General features: G+C 41.8%; 1 protein-coding gene across 1 annotated transcript in view; it reads left to right on the top strand.

Annotated features, from left to right (window-relative positions):
• The window catches only part of LOC122939516 (A-kinase anchor protein 9-like), an 83,916-nt gene extending 76,953 nt beyond the window's left edge, over nucleotides 1–6,963 (top strand). Inside the window, exons 7-8 of the mRNA XM_044295583.1 lie at nucleotides 2,137–2,334; nucleotides 6,865–6,963. Coding sequence (XP_044151518.1) covers nucleotides 2,137–2,334; nucleotides 6,865–6,963 — 297 coding nt within the window. The remainder of the gene's footprint in view (nucleotides 1–2,136; nucleotides 2,335–6,864) is intronic.
• The last annotated feature ends 16,979 nt before the right edge of the window (nucleotides 6,964–23,942 follow it).

The raw sequence follows: 23,942 nt of genomic DNA, 5'->3' as shown, positions 1-23,942 counted from the left end.
CCCCTAGACTAATGACATCTCCAAGAGCTAATTGGAGTGAGGTGTCAGCCAACTGGAGTCCAATCAATGAGATGAGATTGGAGGTGTTGGTTACAGCTGCCCTGCCCTATTAAAACACACACCAGTTCTTTGCTTTTCACAAGAAGCATTGCCTGATGTGAATGATGCCTCGCACAAAAGATCTCTCAGAAGACCTACGATTAAGAATTGTTGACTTGCATAACACTGGAAAGGGTTATAAAAGTATCTCCAAAAGCCTTGCTGTTCATCAGTCCACGGTAAGACAAATTGTCTATAAATGGAGAAAGTTCTGCACTGCTGCTACTCTCCCTAGGAGTGGCTGTCCTGTAAAGATGACTGCAAGAGCACAGCGCAGACTGCTCAATGAGGTAAAGAATCCTAGAGTGTCAGCTAAAGACTTACAAAAGTCTCTGGCATATGCTAAAATCCCTGTTAGCCAATCTACGATACGTAAAACACTAAACAAGAATGGATTTCATGGGAGGATACCACAGAGGAAGCCACTGCTGTCCAAAAAAAACATTGCTGCACAAGAGCACCTGGATGTTCCACAGCAGTACTGGCAAAATATTCTGTGGACAGAGGAAACCAAATCTAAGTTGTTGGAAGAAACACACAACACATGTGTCGAGAAAACCTCATCCCAACTGTGAAGTATGGTGGTGGGGGCATCATGGTTTGGGGCTGCTATCATCGAAGGAAAAATGAATTCCCAAGTTTATCAAGACATTTTGCAGGAGAACTTAAGGCCATCTGTCCACCAGCTGAAGCTCAACAGAAGATGGGAATTGCAACAGGACAACGACCCAAAGCATAGAAGTAAATCAACAACAGAATGGCTTAAACAGAAGAAAATACGCCTTCTGGAGTGGCCAAGTCAGAGTCCTGACCTCAACCCGATTGAGATGCTGTGGCATGACCTCAAGAAAGCGATTCACACCAGACATCCCAAGAATATTGCTGAACTGAAACAGTTCTGTAAAGAGGAAAGGTCAAGAATTACTCCTGACTGTTGTGCACGTCTGATCTGCAACTACAGGAAACGTTTGGTTGAAGTTATTGCTGCCAAAGGAGGTTCAACCAGTTATTAAATCCAAGGGTTCACATACTTTGCCCACCTGCACTGTGAATGTTTACATGGTGTGTTCAATAAAAACATGGTAACATTTAATTCTTTGTGTGTTATTAGATTAAGCAGACTGTGATTGTCTATTGTTGTGACTTAGATGAAGATCAGCAGAAATCCATATCATTCCAAAGGGTTCACATACTTTTTCTTGCAACTGTATATCTAGGCGTCATTGTGCCAATGGTGCCAGAACTCGTATTATGTCACGTCCTCCTCTCCTCCATAATATCCTACTAGCGGTGCCTCTTTGAAGACTGGCTACAACCTCGTCCTCCATCAGTCTCGGAGGTCATATGTTAGGTTAAAACTTGCTTTAATATGGAGAGAGTGGAAGCTGAGCAATATAAAGGGAAATTTATCAAACCATTCTTCGAGAGGTGGTCGGCTTTCATTACTGTGGTGTTCTCTGATTCTGACATTAGAGACCTAATGCAACCATTCCTTACCTCTGTGTCATAATGTACTGCCTACGTTTGATGGCTCATTGTAGAGGAGAGAGCGGTTTGAAGTTTAAAAGGGGGGGGGGGGCTTGACCTTCAGCATTGTACTATTTCTTGTATGATATGCTATTTTTACTGTACAACGTCAAACATGGTCTGTTACAAACTAATAAAAAAATGTATTCAATAAAAGATGGTAAAAATAGAAACTGCACTGAAAAAGTAGAAATAAATTAAATAAAAAATTCTAAATAAAAATAGAAATAAAATAAAATTATAACGTAAATATAAATTGAAGATTATAAACACAATAAAAAATAGAAATTAATAAAAATTTCAATAAAAAAAAAAAAATATATATATATTAAGAGAAATAAAAAATTGTAAGTAAAACAAAAATAGAAATAAACAACTGAAAATATTATAATAAATAAAACATTAGACGATTCTGACTATAAGCATAAAGTAAATCAGAGTCAAGCATCCAGTTTCTGTGTATCAGGAGGGCCTTTAATTAGACTGCTACTTGTTCTTGTCGTTCTGCAGCTACAGGCAGGCGAGACCTTGAGAAATACCAGCCACTCCAGTACCGCGGCAGATCTCCTGCACTCGAAGCAACAAATACTCACCTATCGGCAGCAGCTGGATGACCGGGACCACCACCTCAGTCGGTGCCAGAAGGAGAATGAGGACTTGCGGACACAAGTTATGTCCCTGCAGGATCAGATTCACAGTTTACAACAGGTCTGTATGATTGAAAACTTTAAAAAAAAATTTTTTTATGCAAGATTGATCCTAAAATAAAGGCTGACTGGAGCATTTCTGGCATTGTGCAGTCCCTAAGCATGCATTATTTTGTTATCAGTCATTTAACTGGTAAACTTGAAATTACCAGCAAGTATACACTATGTAGTCAAGAGTATGTGGACACCTGACCATCACATCTATATGAGATTGACGGACATCCCATTCCAAAACCATGGGTATGCAGTTGTGCCCTGACCAGAACAGTCTGCACTCTACTGGGAAGATGTTTTACAAGATTTTGGATGTACCTTTGGGAATTTGTCCAAATTCTCATCACAACGCGTCTTTCTCTCTGGGCCTCATATTCTGCACAGGGGAGCAGTCATGCTGGAACTGGGAAGAACCTTCCAAAGAGATGGAAGCGGCAATTGAGTGCAGCATTAAAGGGGATGTCTCACTTCAGAAAATGGCATTTATCATGTTGAGAAAGTTGATACTTTGCTGGCTGATTCATTTTTCTATCACATTAGACACGGCTCATATCCAGGGGTTATGACCACCCTGCAATCCAGAAGCTGTGGCCGTGCATGCACACTATAGGAAAAGATGCTGTCCTCTCTGGTGGCTGGGAGGAGCTTTTTTCCTATACTGTGCAAGCATGTCCACTGCTGCTGGATTGCGGGGTGGTCGTAACCCCTCGTAGCAGTGTATAATGTGATAGAAAAATGAATCAAGCCAGCAAAGGAGGCAATATGGACAATCACAATACATTAGTCAGTGCCTTGTATTAACTTTCTCTGCATGATAAATGCTGAAGTGATACAACCCTTTTAAAGAGGTTGACCTTCACCAATGAAAAATAAGTGGTCGGCTTGAAAGTAAAAAAAAAACGAAATAAAAATTCTGCCACGTTCCAGTGCTGCAGCTCCCATCCTCACCGAAACAGTAGTGATCATGTACTGTGAATGACCCCCAGTCAGCCATTATTTTTTTTTCATTGGTGGCAGACCACCGCTTTAACGTCTGCTGAATTCACTGATTTTAGGTGGGACCTCTTGACTGTCTAATATGTCTGGAGGCTGACTCTCCCCTGACAGCAAATGAGGAGAGGCTGCCAGCAAAAGGATCGGGCAGGAAGAAATTCAACAGCCCAATCCTTTTGCTCTCACTCTCTCCCCATTCAGAATGCATGCATGCTCCGCTGATCCAAGCAGGCATCTGTATGGTTCTCTACATCAGTGTTTCCCAACCAGTGTGCCTCCAGCTGTTGCAAAACTACAACTCCCAGCATGCCCGCACAGCCAAAGGCTGTCAAGGCATGCTGGGAGTTGTAGTTTTGCAACAGCTGGAGGCACACTGGTTGGGAAACACTGCTCTACATAGTCTTCTCTCAAGGCTCTGTCAATCAAGGAGAGGGAGGAGCGGGCAGAGGGAGTTGGAGGAGCGAGGGTGCACAGAGTGTCTCGGGCCCGCCCCCTGTGCACTTTACTGCTAATTGGTTTATGAGCAACTGATCTCTAAGTGAAAGGTATCATTACATTCAGCTGAACTAGCACTACAAGGCATCATTCCTGGATTACCAGTGAATTCCCTGAGGACAGATTCCCATTAAACAGGTTGTCTCACTTAATCAAGTGGCATTTATCATGTAGAGAAGGTTAATACAAGGCACTTACTAATGTATTGTGATTGTCCATATTGCTTCCTTTGCTGGCTTGCTTCAGTTTTCCATTACATTATTCAATGCTCGTTTCCATGGTTACAAACCACCCTGCAATCCAGCGCTGCTGGTCGTGCTCGCAAACTCTTGGAAAAAGCGCCAGTCTGTGCTCACTCCCGTGGTCCCAGCCCCCAGATAGGCCGGTGCTTTTTTCTATATAGTGTGCAAGCACGACCACCACTGATGGATTGCAGGCTGGTCGTAACCATAGAAACGAGAAGTGCATAATGCGATGGAAAAATGGATAATAACAATACATTAGTAAGTGCTAACTTTCTCTACATGGTACATGCCACTTGCTGAAGTGAGACAACCCCTTTAAAGGGAACCTGAGATCACCATAATGCCTCCCCAACCGCCCTCAGTACTTCACAGCCATAGTCATCATGTCTCCAGCGATGTCTTTGCATGTTTTATACGATGGAAAACTTTGCCAAAAAACAACTTTATTCATCCTGGGCAGCGTATGCAAATTGGCCACTTGAATTCATGGTGGCAGCCATCTTGACTCTCCAAGTGATAGTAGACATGCCCTGTCCTGCGTCTTTACCCATGACTGATAACTTAGTGCTTTTTTTCTTCAGGTGCGATGTGCCTGAGATCCTGTGCATGCGCCTTTCTGTTTCATTTTTAGCGTGAGCCGATCTTCAGTGTGACCGGTTTCAGAGGCGCACTGCGCTGACTGACTCATTGTGCAGGCGCCGACTCCCGGGAGTGAGCTTCTGAGTACACTGAAGATCGGGTCACTGCAAAGACTCTAAAAAATAAGTCAGAATGGTGCATGCGCGGATCTCAGGCACACCGCATCTGAAGAAAGAAATCACTGAACAGTCAATCAAGGGGAAAGTGGCAGGACAGGAGCGCGGCTAGCTTGACCTAGAGTGTCTAGACAGAGGCCCCCTTGACTTTAAGCAGCCAATTTGTATACGCAGCCCGGGGTGAATTACTTAAAGCGGTTCTCCAGCGATAATAAAAATACTTAAATATTTTATAATACATAAATATATTTACAAATATCTTTCATTACTTAGAATGCCTTGTTTTGTCTTGGGAGCAATCATTAGGAGAAATAAAATGGCCGCCGTCCTATCAGTACACACAAAACCTGTCCTAATCACACAGGAGGACAAGTTACTTCACCACACTGAGCCATAGTGCTGCCTCCTCCTCCTCTCTGCTTGTCAGGAATCATGATCCTGAATACAGATGAATCTCTGTGGGAATGGAGAAGATAAGGAGACATGAGAGGAGGTGAGGTAAGGCTAATGAGCAGCAGCACTTGTTTACAGTCTCCATTACTACAGTGTGTCCTGTCCGTCCTCTCTGTACTTCATGTCTCCTCATGAACTAAATTCCCCAGAGATTCAGTTCTTATCTGTATTCAGGATCATAATTCCTGACCAGTAGAGAGGAGGAGGAGGAGGATGAGGCAGGTCTTTACCTCAGTCTTGTAAAGTAACTTGTCCTCCTATGTGATCAGGACAGGTTTTGTGTGAACTAATGGGACAGCGGCCATTTTGTTTGTCCTGATAATTGCTCCCCAGACAAAACTAGCTGTTATAAATGATGAAAGGTATTTGAGAATATATTTATTTAAGTATTTTAATTTTCCTAATTCCCGGAGAATCCCATTAAGTTGCTTTTCACAAAGTTTTCCATCGGATGAAACAGGTAAAGACATTTTTGGGAAGGAAAATTAGTGATTTCAGGTTCCCTTTAAGGTTTAGGCTTTCCTCTTTTAGTCACTCGCCTCAAAAATTTCATTTAAAAGTGTATTCCGCTTTCTTTCTTTTTTTTTTCACTTATTTGTTTATATTATAGGAAATAATGCAATTTTCTAATATACATGTATTTAAAATTCTGTATACATACCTTTCTTATATCGGGCAGTTGACCCCTGTATGCAGTTGAATGGTATAGCCCATGTATCAGTCCCATGTAATGTATTCCAGGCCTAATTGACTAATGACATCGGTTATGTGACACTCTTCACATCATATAATCCCTGACATTCAGTAAGCCATAGTGTTACATGACTTACCTGTCCTGGGTCAGCACACGGGACACTTCCATGTGATAAGCAAATAGGACTGGAATAATTAGTTTTATTGTGGTTATTACAGTAACTACATTACTCTGTGTATTTACATGGCTGCTTGTCTCTAGGTGATGTGATGTTGTTAATAAAGTTTAGTGTTAAAACACAGACACTGACGGACATGATTAGGTGCTGCTGCAGGTAGTAATACTGTATATACAGTATATGTTCTGCTCCTCAATACACAACTGGCAGTTAAAGGGGCTGTCCAGGTTCAGAGAACATATCCCCGTTTTCACCCAGGACGCCCCTCTGACATAAGCATGAAATGAAATGCTCCGATGCTCTCCTTTGCGCTGCGATGAATCGCGCAGGGCAAAGGCTTTTTCTGGAGATCTGATGATGTACCGGGCTCTTCATGGCTAAAGCTAGGGGGAGGCTTTAGCGATGTGCTAGCCTGTAAAATGGCTATGGCAGCACTGTTCCCAGGGAACACTGCTAGGCAGAAACCTCCGCCTAGCAGTGTAAAAAAAAAACAAAAAAACAGCCCTTGCCCTGCGCGACACAGCGCTGGGCAAGGGAGAGCATCGGAGCATTGCTTATATCAGGGGGCCTGTTTGGGTAAAAAAGGGACATGCCTGGGTTCAGAGCTGAACCCCTTTAACTGAAAGCAAGATCACATGACACTTATGAGGGTCACATGACTGACGCCATGTTTCTTCCTATCCAGCTTTCCTATGCATTTTACATGACTATTTTTCTTCTTTAGGGAGAGGCTACTGTATGGATATTAAAAAGGTCTGTGAGCAAAATTTTAAATAGATGTATAATTGAAAGTTGTTCAGCATCCAATTGTCTACATAAATAAATGTAATCATTAAAACCGGAATACCCCTTTAATTAACGCATTAATGGTCATATATCGATCATTATATAATGGTCATTTTATTCTTATAGCAAGAATACTCACCATCATCTCCTCAGCACACAGAAATATATTATCACCTTATAGTGTTAGATTTTATTAGTAAGTCATAGGCGGGATATCTGCCTCCGGGGCACAGATTACTACTTATATCCTTATTATGTACAAATGGGTCACCCGCCCTGAGAGTGCAGCAAGATCCTATACAGCGCTGCCATGGTATAGACACTGTCTCCGTCATGTAACTGCATTAACAGGATTTTCCGAGATCTAAATACTGATGACCTATCCATGGCCTTCTCTCTTCCCTAGGCCAGTGACGTCACATTCATCGGTCACGTGGCCTAGGAGCAACTGAGCCCCATAGAAGTGAATGGAGCTAAGCTGCGATACCAAGCGCAGGTCTTCATGCTGTGCCTGGTATCGGGCATAACCACTGCTGAAAGTAAGAAGCTGTGCCTCGTAAAAAGATTTTAAATAAATCGGCAAAGGTCTTCAGAGTCAGAACTCCACCAAGCTTTTAAAGGGGCTCTCTCACTTCAGCAAGTGGCATTAGTCATGTAGAGAAAGTGAATACAAGGCTTTTACTAATGTATTGTTAACTCCTTCCTACATTATCATGTACGTGAGCGAATGTGGCTCCTTGCCGCATCCTCACGTGCATGTACATGATGGGATCGGGCAGGTGCAGGAGCTGTACCCACCCGATCCGCAGCACGGGCCCGGCTGTTACTTTCACGTGCGGCAGTCAGCGCTGACTGCGACACGTGCGGGGTATACAGAGGCAGGGTGCTTCCTCTGACTCCTTCGCCCCCCTGCGCTGCGCTGGCAGGGGGTCGATGGTTGCCATGGCAGCCCCGATGCTTTATTACACAGGCATCGGAGCTGGCAGCCTACGGAAGCTCAGGAGATCCAGCCTGAGTGCTGGGTCTCCTAGGCAACTGTCAGCATCTCACTGTGAATTAAAACGGGGATAAAACCCTGAAAAGATGAAGTCCGTCAGTGGGACAAATATAAAATAAAAAAAAAAGCGTCCTTTTTCCAAAATAAAGTAAAAAAAATGTTGTTAAAAATAGGGGAAAAAAGAAAAGTAGACATATTACGTATCGCTGCGTCCGTATAGACCGGCTCTATAAAAATATCACATGACCTAACCCCTCAGGTGAACATTGTCAAAAAAGTAAAATAAAAACAGTGCTAAAATTTTTTTTTGTCACCTTACATCACTAAAAGTGCAACACCAAGTGATCAAAAAGACATATACCCCCCACAATAGTACCAATCTAATACGGCAAAAAATGAGCCCCTACCTAAAACAATTGCCCAAAAAATAAAAAAAAATTGGCTCTCAGACTATGGAGACACTATAAAAAATTTTCTCAAAAATATTAGTGTATAAAACTTTAATAAATAAATAAAAAGTAGACATTCGGTATCGCCACGTCCATAATCACCTGCTGTATAAAAATATCACATGACCTAACCCCTCCGGTGAACACTGTAAAAAAATAATAATATAAAAAGTGTGTCAAAAATCTATTTTTTTGTCACCTTACATCACAAAAAGTGTAATAGCAAGCGATCAAAAAGCTATATGCACCCCTAAATAGTGCCAATCAAACAGTTATCTCATCCCGCAAGGCCCCTTTCACACGAGCGAGTTTTCCACGCGGGTGCAATGCGTGACGTGAACGCATTGCACCCGCACTGAATCCGGACCCATTCATTTCTATGGGGCTGTGCACATGAGCGTTGATTTTCACACATCACTTGTGCGTTGCGTGACAATCGCAGCATGCTCTATATTCTGCGTTTTTCACGCAACGCAGGCCCCATAGAATTGAATGGGGCTGCGTGAAAATCGCAAGCATCCGCAAGCAAGTGCGGATGCGGTGCGATTTTCACGCACAGTTGCTAGGAGACGATCGGGATGGGGACCCGATCATTGTTATTTTCCCTTTATAACATGGTTATAAGGGAAAATAATAGCATTCTTAATACAGAATGCATAGTACAATAGGGCTGGAGGGGTTAAAAATAATAATAATAATAAAATAATATAACTCACCTTAATCCACTTGATCGCGCAGCCCGGCTTCTCTTCTGTCTTCTTCTTTGCTGTGCACAGGAAAAGGACCTTTGATGACGTCACTGCACTCATCACATGGTCCGTCACATGATCCATCACCATGGTAAAAGATCATGTGATGGATCATGTGATGAGCGCAGTGACGTCATCAAAGGTCCTATTCCTCAAAGAAGAAGACCAAAGCAGATGCCAGCTGTGCGAACAAGTAGATTAAGGTGAGTTACATTTTTATTTTATTTTTTTAACCCCTCCAGCCCTATTGTACTATGCATTCTGTATTAAGAATGCAATTATTTTCCCTTATAACCATGTTATAAGGGGAAATAATACAATCTACACAACCTTGAACCCAAACCTGAACTTCTGGGTACCTCATTCAGTTTTTTATCACGCGCGTGCAAAATGCATTGCACCCGCGCGATAAAAACTGAACAACGTAACGCAATCGCAGTCAAAACTGACTGCAATTGCGAATCTACTCGCGCGGGTTTGCCGCAACGCATCCGGACCTTATCTGGACACGCTCGTCTGCAAGGGGTCTAAGACAATCGCCCAAAAACAAAAAAAAACTATGGCTCTCAGACTATGGAGACACTAAAACGATATAATCATTGTGTAAAACTTACCTAATATGTATACTTTTTATTTATTTATGTATCGCTGTGTCCATAATAAACTGCTGTATAAAAATATCACATGACCTAACCCCTCAGATGAACACCGTGTAAAAAAAAAAGAAGCTATTTTTTGTCACCTTACATCACAAAAAGTGTAATACCAAGCGATCAAAAAGTCATACACACCCCAAAATAGTACCAATCAAACAGTCATCCTATTCCGAAAAGAATGAGCCCCTACACAAGACAGTCGCCCCCCAAAAAAACTATGGCTTTCAGAATATGGAGACACAAAAAAATATTTATTTTTCAAATATGCTTTATTATGTAAAACACAAAATGTAGTCATATTTGGTATTGTCGCGTCCGTAACAACCTGCTCTATACAAATACCACATAATCTAACCTGTCAGATAAACATTGTAAATAACAAAAAATATAAATGGTGCCAAAACAGCAATTTTTTGTTACCTTGCCTCACAAAAAGTATAATATAGAGCAACCAAAAGTCATATGTACCCTTAAATAGGACCAACAAAACTGCCACCTTATCCCGTAGTTTCCAAAATGGGGTCATTTTTTGGAGTTTCTATTCTAGGGGTGCATCAGGGGGTCTTCAAATGTGACATGGCACTCCAAAAACCATATGGCATTCCTTTCCTTCAGCGCCCTGCCGTGTGCCCGTACAGCAGTTTACGATCACAAATGGGGTGTTTCTGTAAACTACTGTTAACCTTTGCTTTGTTACTGGAAAAAATGGATCAAAAAAGTAAAATTCTGAATTTCAACTCCATTTTCCTTTTAATTCTTGTGGAACACCTAAAGGGTTAACAAAGTTTGTAAAATCAGTTTTGAATACCGTGAGGGGTGTAGCTTCTAAAATGGGGTCATTTTTGGGTGGTTTCTATTATGTAAGCCTCACAAAGTGACTTCAGACCTGAACTGGTCCTTCAAAAGTGGGTTTTGCTTTTAAACTTCTAACGTCACAAAATAAGAAGATGGCATTCACAAAATGATCCAGACATGAAGTAGACATATGGAGAATGTAAAGTAATAACTATTTTTGGAGGTATTACTGTCTATTAAAAAAGTTGGGAAATTGAAATTTTTGGTAAATTTGGTATTTCTTTTTTTTTTACTGCCATGAAGTACAATATGTGACGAGAAAACAATCTCAGAGTGGCCTGGATAAGTAAAAGCATTTTAGAGTAATTACCACATAAAGTGACACATGTCAGATTTGCTAAAAAAGACCTGGTCCTGGAGGTAAAAAGTAGCTTGGTTTCGAAGGGATTAATATCCATATTGCCTTCTTTGCTGGCTGGATTTATTTTTCCAACAGTGGTGGTCGTGCTTGCAGACTATAGGAAAAAGCGTCAGCCCCTCTGGTGGCTGAGACCGTGGGATCTCACATAGGACTGCGCTTTTTCCTATATTGTACAAGCAAGACCACCACTAAAGGATTTGCAGAGTGGTCGTAACTAGGGTTGTTTTTGGTATCGAACTTTCGATACGATACCGGGATTTGTCTTTTATCAATACTAGGCTGTTCTACTGCTCAGCCCAGTATCCTAGAATATGGATCGCGCTTCCCTCAGCAGCACAGGGAAGAACGAAGCCGCCTCTCCCTCCCCCCGTGCTGCTCCCGCTGCAACCAATGAGAGGAGAGAGGGGAGGGGCTATGGCCACTGCGCCACCAATGATAACTAAGGTTTAATACATTACAAATGCAGCATTGCCGGCACCCGACCTCTGACAGGGTGCCGGTAATGTGTTTCTGCCGCCGGCTGTATTTGTATATTAAACGTTAAATATTATTGGTGGCGCAGTGCACCCTCCCCCCCCTGTCCCCAGTATTAAAAACATTGGTGGCGCAGTGTGCCCCGCCCCCCCTCCCACAGTATTAAAAACATTGGTGACGCAGTGCGCCCTCACCAGTATTAAAATCATTGGTGTCATGACATAGTACAGCTTGTTTTTGGTTGTGCATACTGTTGTGTGTACTTTGTATATCTTGCATATTTTATTTGTTCAATAAAACAAATAAAAATAAATAAATAAAATCATTGGTGGCAGCTTCTGATCAGAGCCCCAGCAGTGTAATTGCGGGGCTCCGGTCGATTACCATGGCAGCCAGGACGCTACTGAAGCCGTCCATGGTAACATCCCTGATGCTGTGTGCACAGTGCACAGAGCAGCAGGGAGAGTGTGAAGTCCTATTCACCCTAATAGAGATCTATCAGGATGAATAGACAAGGGATCAAAAGATCCCAGGTTCTAGCCCCTAAGGGGGAAAATAGTTATTAAATAAACTGTATAAAAAAAAATATATATAAAAAAAAAATAATATTAAGTATAAATCACCCCCTTTTCTTAATTTTACATATAATATATATACAATAAATAAATAAAATATGATAAATCGCCACGTCCGAAAAGTCCAACTATTAAAATATAAAAAAAATATCTTCTATGTGGTGAACACTGTAAAAGAAACAAAATAAAATAAAAACTGCGCGATTCACCTTTTTTTTTTTTTTTTGTCACCTTGTCCTCCCAAAAAATAGGATAGGACTGTTCGAAAATGCACGGTGCTTTTTTTTGGCGTTTTTATTTTTTTTCGTGTGGTATTGAACGGTATTGAGTATCTCAGTACTTTTTTATGGTTTCGAAACTGAATCAAAATTTTGGTATCGAGACAACCCTAGTAATAACTTCAGCTTCGGATGTTTCATCCGAAGTCGATTCGCTCATCCCTAGTCGTAACCATGGAAATGAGTAATATATAATGTGGTGGAAAAATGAATCCAGCCTGCAAAGAGGGCGATATGGACAATCACAATACATTAGTAAGTGCTTTGTATTAGATTTTTCTACATAATAAATGCTATTTGCTGAAGAGAGACAACCCCTTTAAGGGTAGCTAGTTGTTTCAGATTGCTTTCAGAGTAAAAATAGTTATTAAATGTGTGCATACGAGAGTGATAAATCTACCCCATAGTGTTATTATCTCCCTGCGCCAGTTTTCTGGAGGAAAAAAAATCGCAAACCCAGCGTTTGCGACTTTTTAAATGCCACTTGACACAATTTTTTGCCAGTGTATGATATCGGACATTTTTAGCAATGTCCTTCTGCAGGCTTCAATTGTTATTCTCAGTTGTCTCTGAACTGGTAGGGGAAACTAGCTGAAAAGATGTCTGCTCATAGACTACACATAGAGACAGCAGTTTCTGCTGCACTCAGAATCACCATGATGGACATTATAGATAGGTACTGAGTAGTATAGATGTGAATAAAGCACTTGGGGTGATATCTAACACATACGCATTCAATAGCTGTTGGCTGAAGTCTCTCTCCCAACTCCTTTGGCTTTCCCATACACTTACACGTTCGGCTCAGCTGTGTTTTAGGCCTCTTTCACACGGGCGTCAGTTTTTTGCCCGGATAAGAGGCGGGTGCGTTGTGGGAAAATGCGCGATTTTTCCGCGCGAGTGCAAAACATTGTAATGCGTTTTGCACTCGCGTGAGGAAAATCGCGCACGTTTGGTACCCAAACCCGAACTTCTTCACAGAAGTTCGAGCTTGGGATTGATGTTCTGAAGATTGTATTATTTTCCCTTATAACATGGTTATAAGGGAAAATAATAGCATTCTGAATACAGAATGCATAGTATAATAGTGCTGGAGGGGTTAAAAAAGAATAAAAAAAGTTAACTCACCTTCTCCTCTTGATCACGTAGTTCCCGGTCTCTTTACTTCTTGAATGAGCTGTGGGCTAAATGACCTGTGGTGATGTCAGATCACATGCTCCAATCACATGGTCCATCACCGTGGTGATGGAGCATGTGATCTGACGTCACCACAGGTCCTTTAGCCCACAGCTCATTCAAGAAGTAAAGAGACCGGGAACTACGCGATCAAGAGAGAAGGTGAGTTAACTTTTTTAATTTATTTTTTAACCCCTCCAGCCCTATTATACTATGCATTCTGTATTCAGAATGCTATTATTTTCCCTTATAACCATGTTATAAGGGAAAATAATACAATCTTCAGAACATCAATCCCAAGCTCGAACTTCTGTGAAGAAGTTCGGGTTTGGGTACCAAACGTGCGCGATTTTCCTCACGCGAGTGCAAAACGCATTACAATGTTTTGCACTCGCGCGGAAAAATCGCGCATTTTCCCACAACGCACCCGCCTCTTATCCGGGCAAAAAACTGACGCCCGTGTGAAAGAGGCCTAAAACACAGCTGAGCCGAACGTGTAAGTGTATGGGAAAGCCAAAGGAGTTGGGAGAGAGACTTCAGCCAACAGCTATTGAATGCGTATGTGTTAGATATCACCCCAAGTGCTTTATTCACATCTATACTACTCAGTACCTATCTATAATGTCCTCATGGTGATTCTGAGTGCAGCAGAAACTGCTGTCTCTATGTGTAGTCTATGAGCAGACATCTTTTCAGCTAGTTTCCCCTACCAGTTCAGAGACAACTGAGAATAACAATTGAAGCCTGCAGAAGGACATTGCTAAAAATGTCCGATATCATACACTGGCAAAAAATTGTGTCAAGTGGCATTTAAAAAGTCGCAAACGCTGGGTTTGCGATTTTTTTTTCCTCCAGAAAACTGGCGCAGGGAGATAATAACACTATGGGGTAGATTTATCACTCTCGTATGCACACATTTAATAACTATTTTTACTCTGAAAGCAATCTGAAACAACTAGCTACCCTTAAAGGGGTTGTCTCTCTTCAGCAAATAGCATTTATTATGTAGAAAAATCTAATACAAAGCACTTACTAATGTATTGTGATTGTCCATATCGCCCTCTTTGCAGGCTGGATTCATTTTTCCACCACATTATATATTACTCATTTCCATGGTTACGACTAGGGATGAGCGAATCGACTTCGGATGAAACATCCGAAGCTGAAGTTATTACTAGGGTTGTCTCGATACCAAAATTTTGATTCAGTTTCGAAACCATAAAAAAGTACTGAGATACTCAATACCGTTCAATACCACACGAAAAAAATAAAAAACGCCAAAAAAAAGCACCGTGCATTTTCGAACAGTCCTATCCTATTTTTTGGGAGGACCAGGTGACAAAAAAAAAAAAAAAGGTGAATCGCGCAGTTTTATTTTATTTTGTTTCTTTTACAGTGTTCACCACATAGAAGATATTTTTTTTATATTTTAATAGTTGGACTTTTCGGACGTGGCGATTTATCATATTTTATTTATTTATTGTATATATATTATATGTAAAATTAAGAAAAGGGGTGATTTATACTTAATATTATTTTTTTTTTATATATATTTTTTTTTATACAGTTATTTAATAACTATTTTCCCCCTTAGGGGCTAGAACCTGGGATCTTTTGATCCCTTGTCTATTCATCCTGATAGATCTCTATTAGGGTGAATAGGACTTCACACTCTCCCTGCTGCTCTGTGCACTGTGCACACAGCATCAGGGATGTTACCATGGACGGCTTCAGTAGCGTCCTGGCTGCCATGGTAATCGACCGGAGCCCCGCAATTACACTGCTGGGGCTCTGATCAGAAGCTGCCACCAATGATTTTATTATTTATTTTTATTTGTTTTATTGAACAAATAAAATATGCAAGATATACAAAGTACACACAACAGTATGCACAACCAAAAACAAGCTGTACTATGTCATGACACCAATGATTTTAATACTGGTGAGGGCGCACTGCGTCACCAATGTTTTTAATACTGTGGGAGGGGGGGCGGGGCACACTGCGCCACCAATGTTTTTAATACTGGGGACAGGGGGGGGAGGGTGCACTGCGCCACCAATAATATTTAACGTTTAATATACAAATACAGCCGGCGGCAGAAACACATTACCGGCACCCTGTCAGAGGTCGGGTGCCGGCAATGCTGCATTTGTAATGTATTAAACCTTAGTTATCATTGGTGGCGCAGTGGCCATAGCCCTCCCCTCTCTCCTCTCATTGGTTGCAGCGGGAGCAGCACGGGGGGAGGGAGAGGCGGCTTTCGTTCTTCCCTGTGCTGCTGAGGGAAGCGCGATCCATATTCTAGGATACTGGGCTGAGCAGTAGAACAGCCTAGTATTGATAAAAGACAAATCCCGGTATCGTATCGAAAGTTCGATACAAAAACAACCCTAGTTACGACCACTCTGCAAATCCTTTAGTGGTGGTCTTGCTTGTACAATATAGGAAAAAGCGCAGTCCTATGTGAGATCCCACGGTCTCAGCCACCAGAGGGGCTGACGCTTTTTCCTATAGTCTGCAAGCACGACCACCACTGTTGGAAAAATAAATCCAGCCAGCAAAGAAGGCAATATGGATATTAATCCCTTCGAAACCAAGCTACTTTTACCTCCAGGACCAGGTCTTTTTTAGCAAATCTGACATGTGTCACTTTATGTGGTAATTACTCTAAAATGCTTTTACTTATCCAGGCCACTCTGAGATTGTTTTCTCGTCACATATTGTACTTCATGGCAGTAAAAAAAAAAGAAATACCAAATTTACCAAAAATTTCAATTTCCCAACTTTTTTAATAGACAGTAATACCTCCAAAAATAGTTATTACTTTACATTCTCCATATGTCTACTTCATGTCTGGATCATTTTGTGAATGCCATCTTCTTATTTGTGACGTTAGAAGTTTAAAAGCAAAACCCACTTTGAAGGACCAGTTCAGGTCTGAAGTCACTTTGTGAGGCTTACATAATAGAAACCACCCAAAAATGACCCCCATTTTAGAAGCTACACCCCTCACGGTATTCAAAACTGATTTTACAAACTTTGTTAACCCTTTAGGTGTTCCACAAGAATTAAAAGGAAAATGGAGTTGAAATTCAGAATTTTACTTTTTTGATCCATTTTTTCCAGTAACAAAGCAAGGTTAACAGTAGTTTACAGAAACACCCATTTGTGATCGTAAACTGCTGTACGGGCACACGGCAGGGCGCTGAAGGAAAGGAATGCCATATGGTTTTTGGAGTGCCATGTCACATTTGAAGACCCCCTGATGCACCCCTAGAATAGAAACTCCAAAAAATGACCCCATTTGGAAACTACGGGATAAGGTGGCAGTTTTGTTGGTCCTATTTAAGGGTACATATGACTTTTGGTTGCTCTATATTATACTTTTGTGAGGCAAGGTAACAAAAAATTGCTGTTTTGGCACCATTTATATTTTTTGTTATTTACAATGTTTATCTGACAGGTTAGATTATGTGGTATTTGTATAGAGCAGGTTGTTACGGACGCGACAATACCAAATATGACTACATTTTGTGTTTTACATAATAAAGCATATTTGAAAAATAAATATTTTTTTGTGTCTCCATATTCTGAAAGCCATAGTTTTTTTTGGGGGGCGACTGTCTTGTGTAGGGGCTCATTCTTTTCGGAATAGGATGACTGTTTGATTGGTACTATTTTGGGGTGTGTATGACTTTTTGATCGCTTGGTATTACACTTTTTGTGATGTAAGGTGACAAAAAATAGCTTCTTTTTTTTTTACACGGTGTTCATCTGAGGGGTTAGGTCATGTGATATTTTATACAGCAGTTTATTATGGACACAGCGATACATAAATAAATAAAAAGTATACATATTAGGTAAGTTTTACACAATGATTATATCGTTTTAGTGTCTCCATAGTCTGAGAGCCATAGTTTTTTTTTGTTTTTGGGCGATTGTCTTAGACCCCTTGCAGACGAGCGTGTCCAGATAAGGTCGGATGCGTTGCGGCAAACCCGCGCGAGTAGATTCGCAATTGCAGTCAGTTTTGACTGCGATTGCGTTACGTTGTTCAGTTTTTATCGCGCGGGTGCAATGCATTTTGCACGCGCGTGATAAAAAACTGAATGAGGTACCCAGAAGTTCAGGTTTGGGTTCAGGTTGTGTAGATTGTATTATTTCCCCTTATACATGGTTATAAGGGAAAATAATTGCATTCTTAATACAGAATGCATAGTACAATAGGGCTGGAGGGGTTAAAAAAAATAAAATAAAAATGTAACTCACCTTAATCTACTTGTTCGCACAGCTGGCATCTGCTTTGGTCTTCTCTTTGAGGAATAGGACCTTTGATGACGTCACTGCGCTCATCACATGATCCATCACATGATCTTTTACCATGGTGATGGATCATGTGACGGACCATGTGATGAGTGCAGTGACGTCATCAAAGGTCCTTTTCCTGTGCACAGCAAAGAAGAAGACAGAAGAGAAGCCGGGCTGCGCGATCAAGTGGATTAAGGTGAGTTATATTATTTTATTATTATTATTATTTTTAACCCCTCCAGCCCTATTGTACTATGCATTCTGTATTAAGAATGCTATTATTTTCCCTTATAACCATGTTATAAAGGGAAAATAAACAATGATCGGGTCCCCATCCCGATCGTCTCCTAGCAACTGTGCGTGAAAATCGCACCGCATCCGCACTTGCTTGCGGATGCTTGCGATTTTCACGCAGCCCCATTCAATTCTATGGGGCCTGCGTTGCGTGAAAAACGCAGAATATAGAGCATGCTGCGATTGTCACGCAACGCACAAGTGATGTGTGAAAATCACTGCTCATGTGCACAGCCCCATAGAAATGAATGGGTCCGGATTCAGTGCGGGTGCAATGCGTTCACGTCACCATTGCACCCGCGTGGAAAACTCGCTCGTGTGAAAGGGGCCTTGCGGGATGAGATAACTGTTTGATTGGCACTATTTAGGGGTGCATATAGCTTTTTGATCGCTTGCTATTACACTTTTTGTGATGTAAGGTGACAAAAAAATAGATTTTTGACACACTTTTTATATTATTATTTTTTACAGTGTTCACCGGAGGGGTTAGGTCATGTGATATTTTTATACAGCAGGTGATTATGGACGTGGCGGATACCGAATGTCTACTTTTTATTTATTTATTAAGTTTATACACTAATATTTTTGAGAAAATTTTTTATAGTGTCTCCATAGTCTGAGAGCCAATTTTTTTTTATTTTTTGGGCAATTGTTTTAGGTAGGGGCTCATTTTTTGCCGTATTAGATTGGTACTATTGTGGGGGGTATATGTCTTTTTGATCACTTGGTGTTGCACTTTTAGTGATGTAAGGTGACAAAAAAAAATTTTAGCACTGTTTTTATTTTACTTTTTGACATGTTCACCTGAGGGGTTTAGGTCATGTGATATTTTTATAGAGCCGGTCTATACGGACGCAGCGATACGTAATATGTCTACTTTTCTTTTTCCCCTATTTTTAACAACATTTTTTTTACTTTATTTTGGAAAAAAGGACGCTTTTTTTTTTATTTTATATTTGTCCCACTGACGGACTTCATCTTTTCAGGGTTTATCCCCGTTTTAATTCACAGTGAGATGCTGACAGTTGCCTAGGAGACCAGCACTCAGGCTGGATCTCCTGAGCTTCCGTAGGCTGCCAGCTCCGATGCCTGTGTAATAAGCATCGGGGCTGCCATGGCAACCATCGACCCCCTGCCAGCGCAGCGCAGGGGGGCGAAGGAGTCAGAGGAAGCACCCTGCCTCTGTATACCCCGCACGTGTCGCAGTCAGCGCTGACTGCCGCACGTGAAAGTAACAGCCGGGCCCGTGCTGCGGATCGGGTGGGTACAGCTCCTGCACCTGCCCGATCCCATCATGTACATGCACGTGAGGATGCGGCAAGGAGCCACATTCGCTCACGTACATGATAATGTAGGAAGGAGTTAACAATACATTAGTAAAAGCCTTGTATTCACTTTCTCTACATGACTAATGCCACTTGCTGAAGTGAGAGAGCCCCTTTAAAATGCTTGGTGGAGTTCTGACTCTGAAGACCTTTGCCGATTTATTTAAAATCTTTTTACGAGGCACAGCTTCTTACTTTCAGCAGTGGTTATGCCCGATACCAGGCACAGCATGAAGACCTGCGCTTGGTATCGCAGCTTAGCTCCATTCACTTCTATGGGGCTCAGTTGCTCCTAGGCCACGTGACCGATGAATGTGACGTCACTGGCCTAGGGAAGAGAGAAGGCCATGGATAGGTCATCAGTATTTAGATCTCGGAAAATCCTGTTAATGCAGTTACATGACGGAGACAGTGTCTATACCATGGCAGCGCTGTATAGGATCTTGCTGCACTCTCAGGGCGGGTGACCCATTTGTACATAATAAGGATATAAGTAGTAATCTGTGCCCCGGAGGCAGATATCCCGCCTATGACTTACTAATAAAATCTAACACTATAAGGTGATAATATATTTCTGTGTGCTGAGGAGATGATGGTGAGTATTCTTGCTATAAGAATAAAATGACCATTATATAATGATCGATATATGACCATTAATGCGTTAATTAAAGGGGTATTCCGGTTTTAATGATTACATTTATTTATGTAGACAATTGGATGCTGAACAACTTTCAATTATACATCTATTTAAAATTTTGCTCACAGACCTTTTTAATATCCATACAGTAGCCTCTCCCTAAAGAAGAAAAATAGTCATGTAAAATGCATAGGAAAGCTGGATAGGAAGAAACATGGCGTCAGTCATGTGACCCTCATAAGTGTCATGTGATCTTGCTTTCAGTTAAAGGGGTTCAGCTCTGAACCCAGGCATGTCCCTTTTTTACCCAAACAGGCCCCCTGATATAAGCAATGCTCCGATGCTCTCCCTTGCCCAGCGCTGTGTCGCGCAGGGCAAGGGCTGTTTTTTTGTTTTTTTTTTACACTGCTAGGCGGAGGTTTCTGCCTAGCAGTGTTCCCTGGGAACAGTGCTGCCATAGCCATTTTACAGGCTAGCACATCGCTAAAGCCTCCCCCTAGCTTTAGCCATGAAGAGCCCGGTACATCATCAGATCTCCAGAAAAAGCCTTTGCCCTGCGCGATTCATCGCAGCGCAAAGGAGAGCCATCGGAGCATTTCATTTCATGCTTATGTCAGAGGGGCGTCCTGGGTGAAAACGGGGATATGTTCTCTGAACCTGGACAGCCCCTTTAACTGCCAGTTGTGTATTGAGGAGCAGAACATATACTGTATATACAGTATTACTACCTGCAGCAGCACCTAATCATGTCCGTCAGTGTCTGTGTTTTTAACACTAAACTTTATTAACAACATCACATCACCTAGAGACAAGCAGCCATGTAAATACACAGAGTAATGTAGTTACTGTAATAACCACAATAAACTAATTATTCCAGTCCTATTTGCTTATCACATGGAAGTGTCCCGTGTGCTGACCCAGGACAGGTAAGTCATGTAACACTATGGCTTACTGAATGTCAGGGATTATATGATGTGAAGAGGTCACATAACCGATGTCATTAGTCAATTAGGCCTGGAATACATTACATGGGACTGATACATGGGCTATACCATTCAACTGCATACAGGGGTCAACTGCCCGATATAAGAAAGGTATGTATACAGAATTTTAAATACATGTATATTAGAAATTGCATTATTTCCTATAATATAAACAAATAAGTGAAAAAAAAAAAAGAAAGAAAGCGGAATACACTTTTAAATGAAATTTTTGAGGCGAGTGACTAAAAGAGGAAAGCCTAAACCTTAAAGGGAACCTGAAATCACTAATTTTCCTTCCCAAAAATGTCTTTACCTGTTTTCATCCGATGGAAAACTTTGTGAAAAGCAACTTAATGGGATTCTCCGGGAATTAGGAAAATTAAAATACTTAAATAAATATATTCTCAAATACCTTTCATCATTTATAACAGCTAGTTTTGTCTGGGGAGCAATTATCAGGACAAACAAAATGGCCGCTGTCCCATTAGTTCACACAAAACCTGTCCTGATCACATAGGAGGACAAGTTACTTTACAAGACTGAGGTAAAGACCTGCCTCATCCTCCTCCTCCTCCTCTCTACTGGTCAGGAATTATGATCCTGAATACAGATAAGAACTGAATCTCTGGGGAATTTAGTTCATGAGGAGACATGAAGTACAGAGAGGACGGACAGGACACACTGTAGTAATGGAGACTGTAAACAAAGTGCTGCTGCTCATTAGCCTTACCTCACCTCCTCTCATGTCTCCTTATCTTCTCCATTCCCACAGAGATTCATCTGTATTCAGGATCATGATTCCGACAAGCAGAGAGGAGGAGGAGGGCAGCACTATGGCTCAGTGTGGTGAAGTAACTTGTCCTCCTGTGTGATTAGGACAGGTTTTTGTGTGTACTGATAGGACGGCGGCCATTTTATTTCTCCTAATGATTGCTCCCAAGACAAAACAAGGCATTCTAAGTAATGAAGATATTTGTAAATATTATTATGTATTATAAAATTTTAAGTATTTTATATATCGCTGGAGAACCGCTTTAAGTAATTCACCCCGGGCTGCGTATACAAATTGGCTGCTTAAAGTCAAGGGGGCCTCTGTCTAGACACTCTAGGTCAGCTAGCCGCGCTCCTGTCCTGCCACTTTCCCCTATTGACTGTTTCAGTGATTTCTTTCTTCAGATGCGGTTGCCTGAGATCCGCGCATGCACCATTCTGACTTATTTTTAGAGTCTTTGCAGTGACCCGATCTTCAGTGTACTCAGAAGCTCACTCCCGGGAGTCGGCGCCTGCACAATGAGTCAGTCAGCGCAGTGCGCCTCTGAAACCGGTCACACTGAAGATCGGCTCACGCTAAAAATGAAACAGAAAGCGCAGCACAGGATCTCAGGCACATCGCACCTGAAGAAAACAAGCACTAAGTATCATCATGGTAAAGACGCAGGACAGGGCATGTCTACTATCACTTGGGAGTCAAGATGGCTGCCACCATGAATTCAAGTGGCCAATTTGCATACGCTGCCCAGATAATAAAGTTGTTGTTTTGGCAAAGTTTTCCATCGTATAAAACATGCAAAGACATCGCTGGAGACATGATGACTAGGCTGTGAAGTACTGAGGGCGGTTGGGGAGGCATTATGGTGATCTCAGGTTCCCTTTAAAGGGGTTGTCTCACTTCCCAAGTGGCATGTACCATGTAGAGAAAGTTAGCACTTACTAATGTATTGTTATTATCCATTTTTCCATCGCATTATGCACTTCTCGTTCTATGGTTACGACCAGCTGCAATCCATCTGGTGGTCGTGCTTGCACACTATATAGAAAAAAGCACCGGCCTATCTGGGGGCTGGGACCACGGGAGTGAGCACAGAACTGGCGCTTTTTCCAAGAGTTTGCGAGCACGACCAGCACGCTGGATTGCAGGGTGGTTGTAACCATGGAAACGAGCATTGAATAATGTAATGGAAAACTGAAGCAAGCCAGCAAAGGAAGCAATATGGACAACACAATACATTAGTAAGTGCCTTGTATTAACCTTCTCTACATGATAAATGCCACTTGATTAAGTGAGACAACCTGTTAATGGAATCTGTCCTCAGGGAATTCACTGGTAATCCAGGAATGATGCCTTGTAGTGCTAGTTCAGCTGAATGTAATGATCCTTTCACTTAGAGATCAGTTGCTCATAAACCAATTAGCAGTAAAGTGCACAGGCGGGCCCGAGACACTCTGTGCACCCTCGCTCCTCCAACTCCCTCTGCCCGCTCCTCCCTCTCCTTGATTGACAGAGCCTTGAGAGAAACTATGTAGAGCAGTGTTTTCCCAACCAGTGTGCCTCCAGCTGTTCAAAACTACAACTCCCAGCATGCCTTGACAGCCTTTGGCTGTGCGGGCATGCTGGGATTGTAGTTTTGCAACAGCTGGAGGCACACTGTGGGAAACACTGATGTAGAGAACCATACAGATGCCTGCTGGATCAGCGGAGCATGCATGCATTCTGAATGGGGTGAGAGCAAAAGGATGGGCTGTTGAATTTCTTCCTGCCCGATCCTTTGCTGGCAGCCTCCTCCTCATTTGCTGTCAGGGGAGAGTCAGCCTCCAGACATATAGACAGTCAAGGTCCCACCTAAAATCAGTGAATTCAGCAGACGTTAAAGCGGTGGTCTGCCACCAATGAAAAAAAATAATGGCTGACTGGGGGTCATTCACAGTACATGATCTACTGTTTCGGTGAGGATGGGAGCTGCAGCACTGGAACGTGGCAGAATTTTATTTCGTTTTTTTTTTACTTTCAAGCCGACCACTTATTTTCATTGGTGAAGGTCAACCTCTTTAAAAGGGTTGTATCCTTCAGCATTTATCATGCAGAGAAAGTTATACAAGGCCACTGACTAATGTATTATTGTC

The sequence above is a fragment of the Bufo gargarizans genome, chromosome 5 (assembly GCF_014858855.1).
Source record: "Bufo gargarizans isolate SCDJY-AF-19 chromosome 5, ASM1485885v1, whole genome shotgun sequence".
In the NCBI taxonomy this organism is placed as follows: domain Eukaryota; kingdom Metazoa; phylum Chordata; class Amphibia; order Anura; family Bufonidae; genus Bufo; species Bufo gargarizans.
The sequence above is the reverse complement of the archived record's forward strand: the minus strand, read 5'-3'. Positions and strand labels throughout refer to the sequence as shown.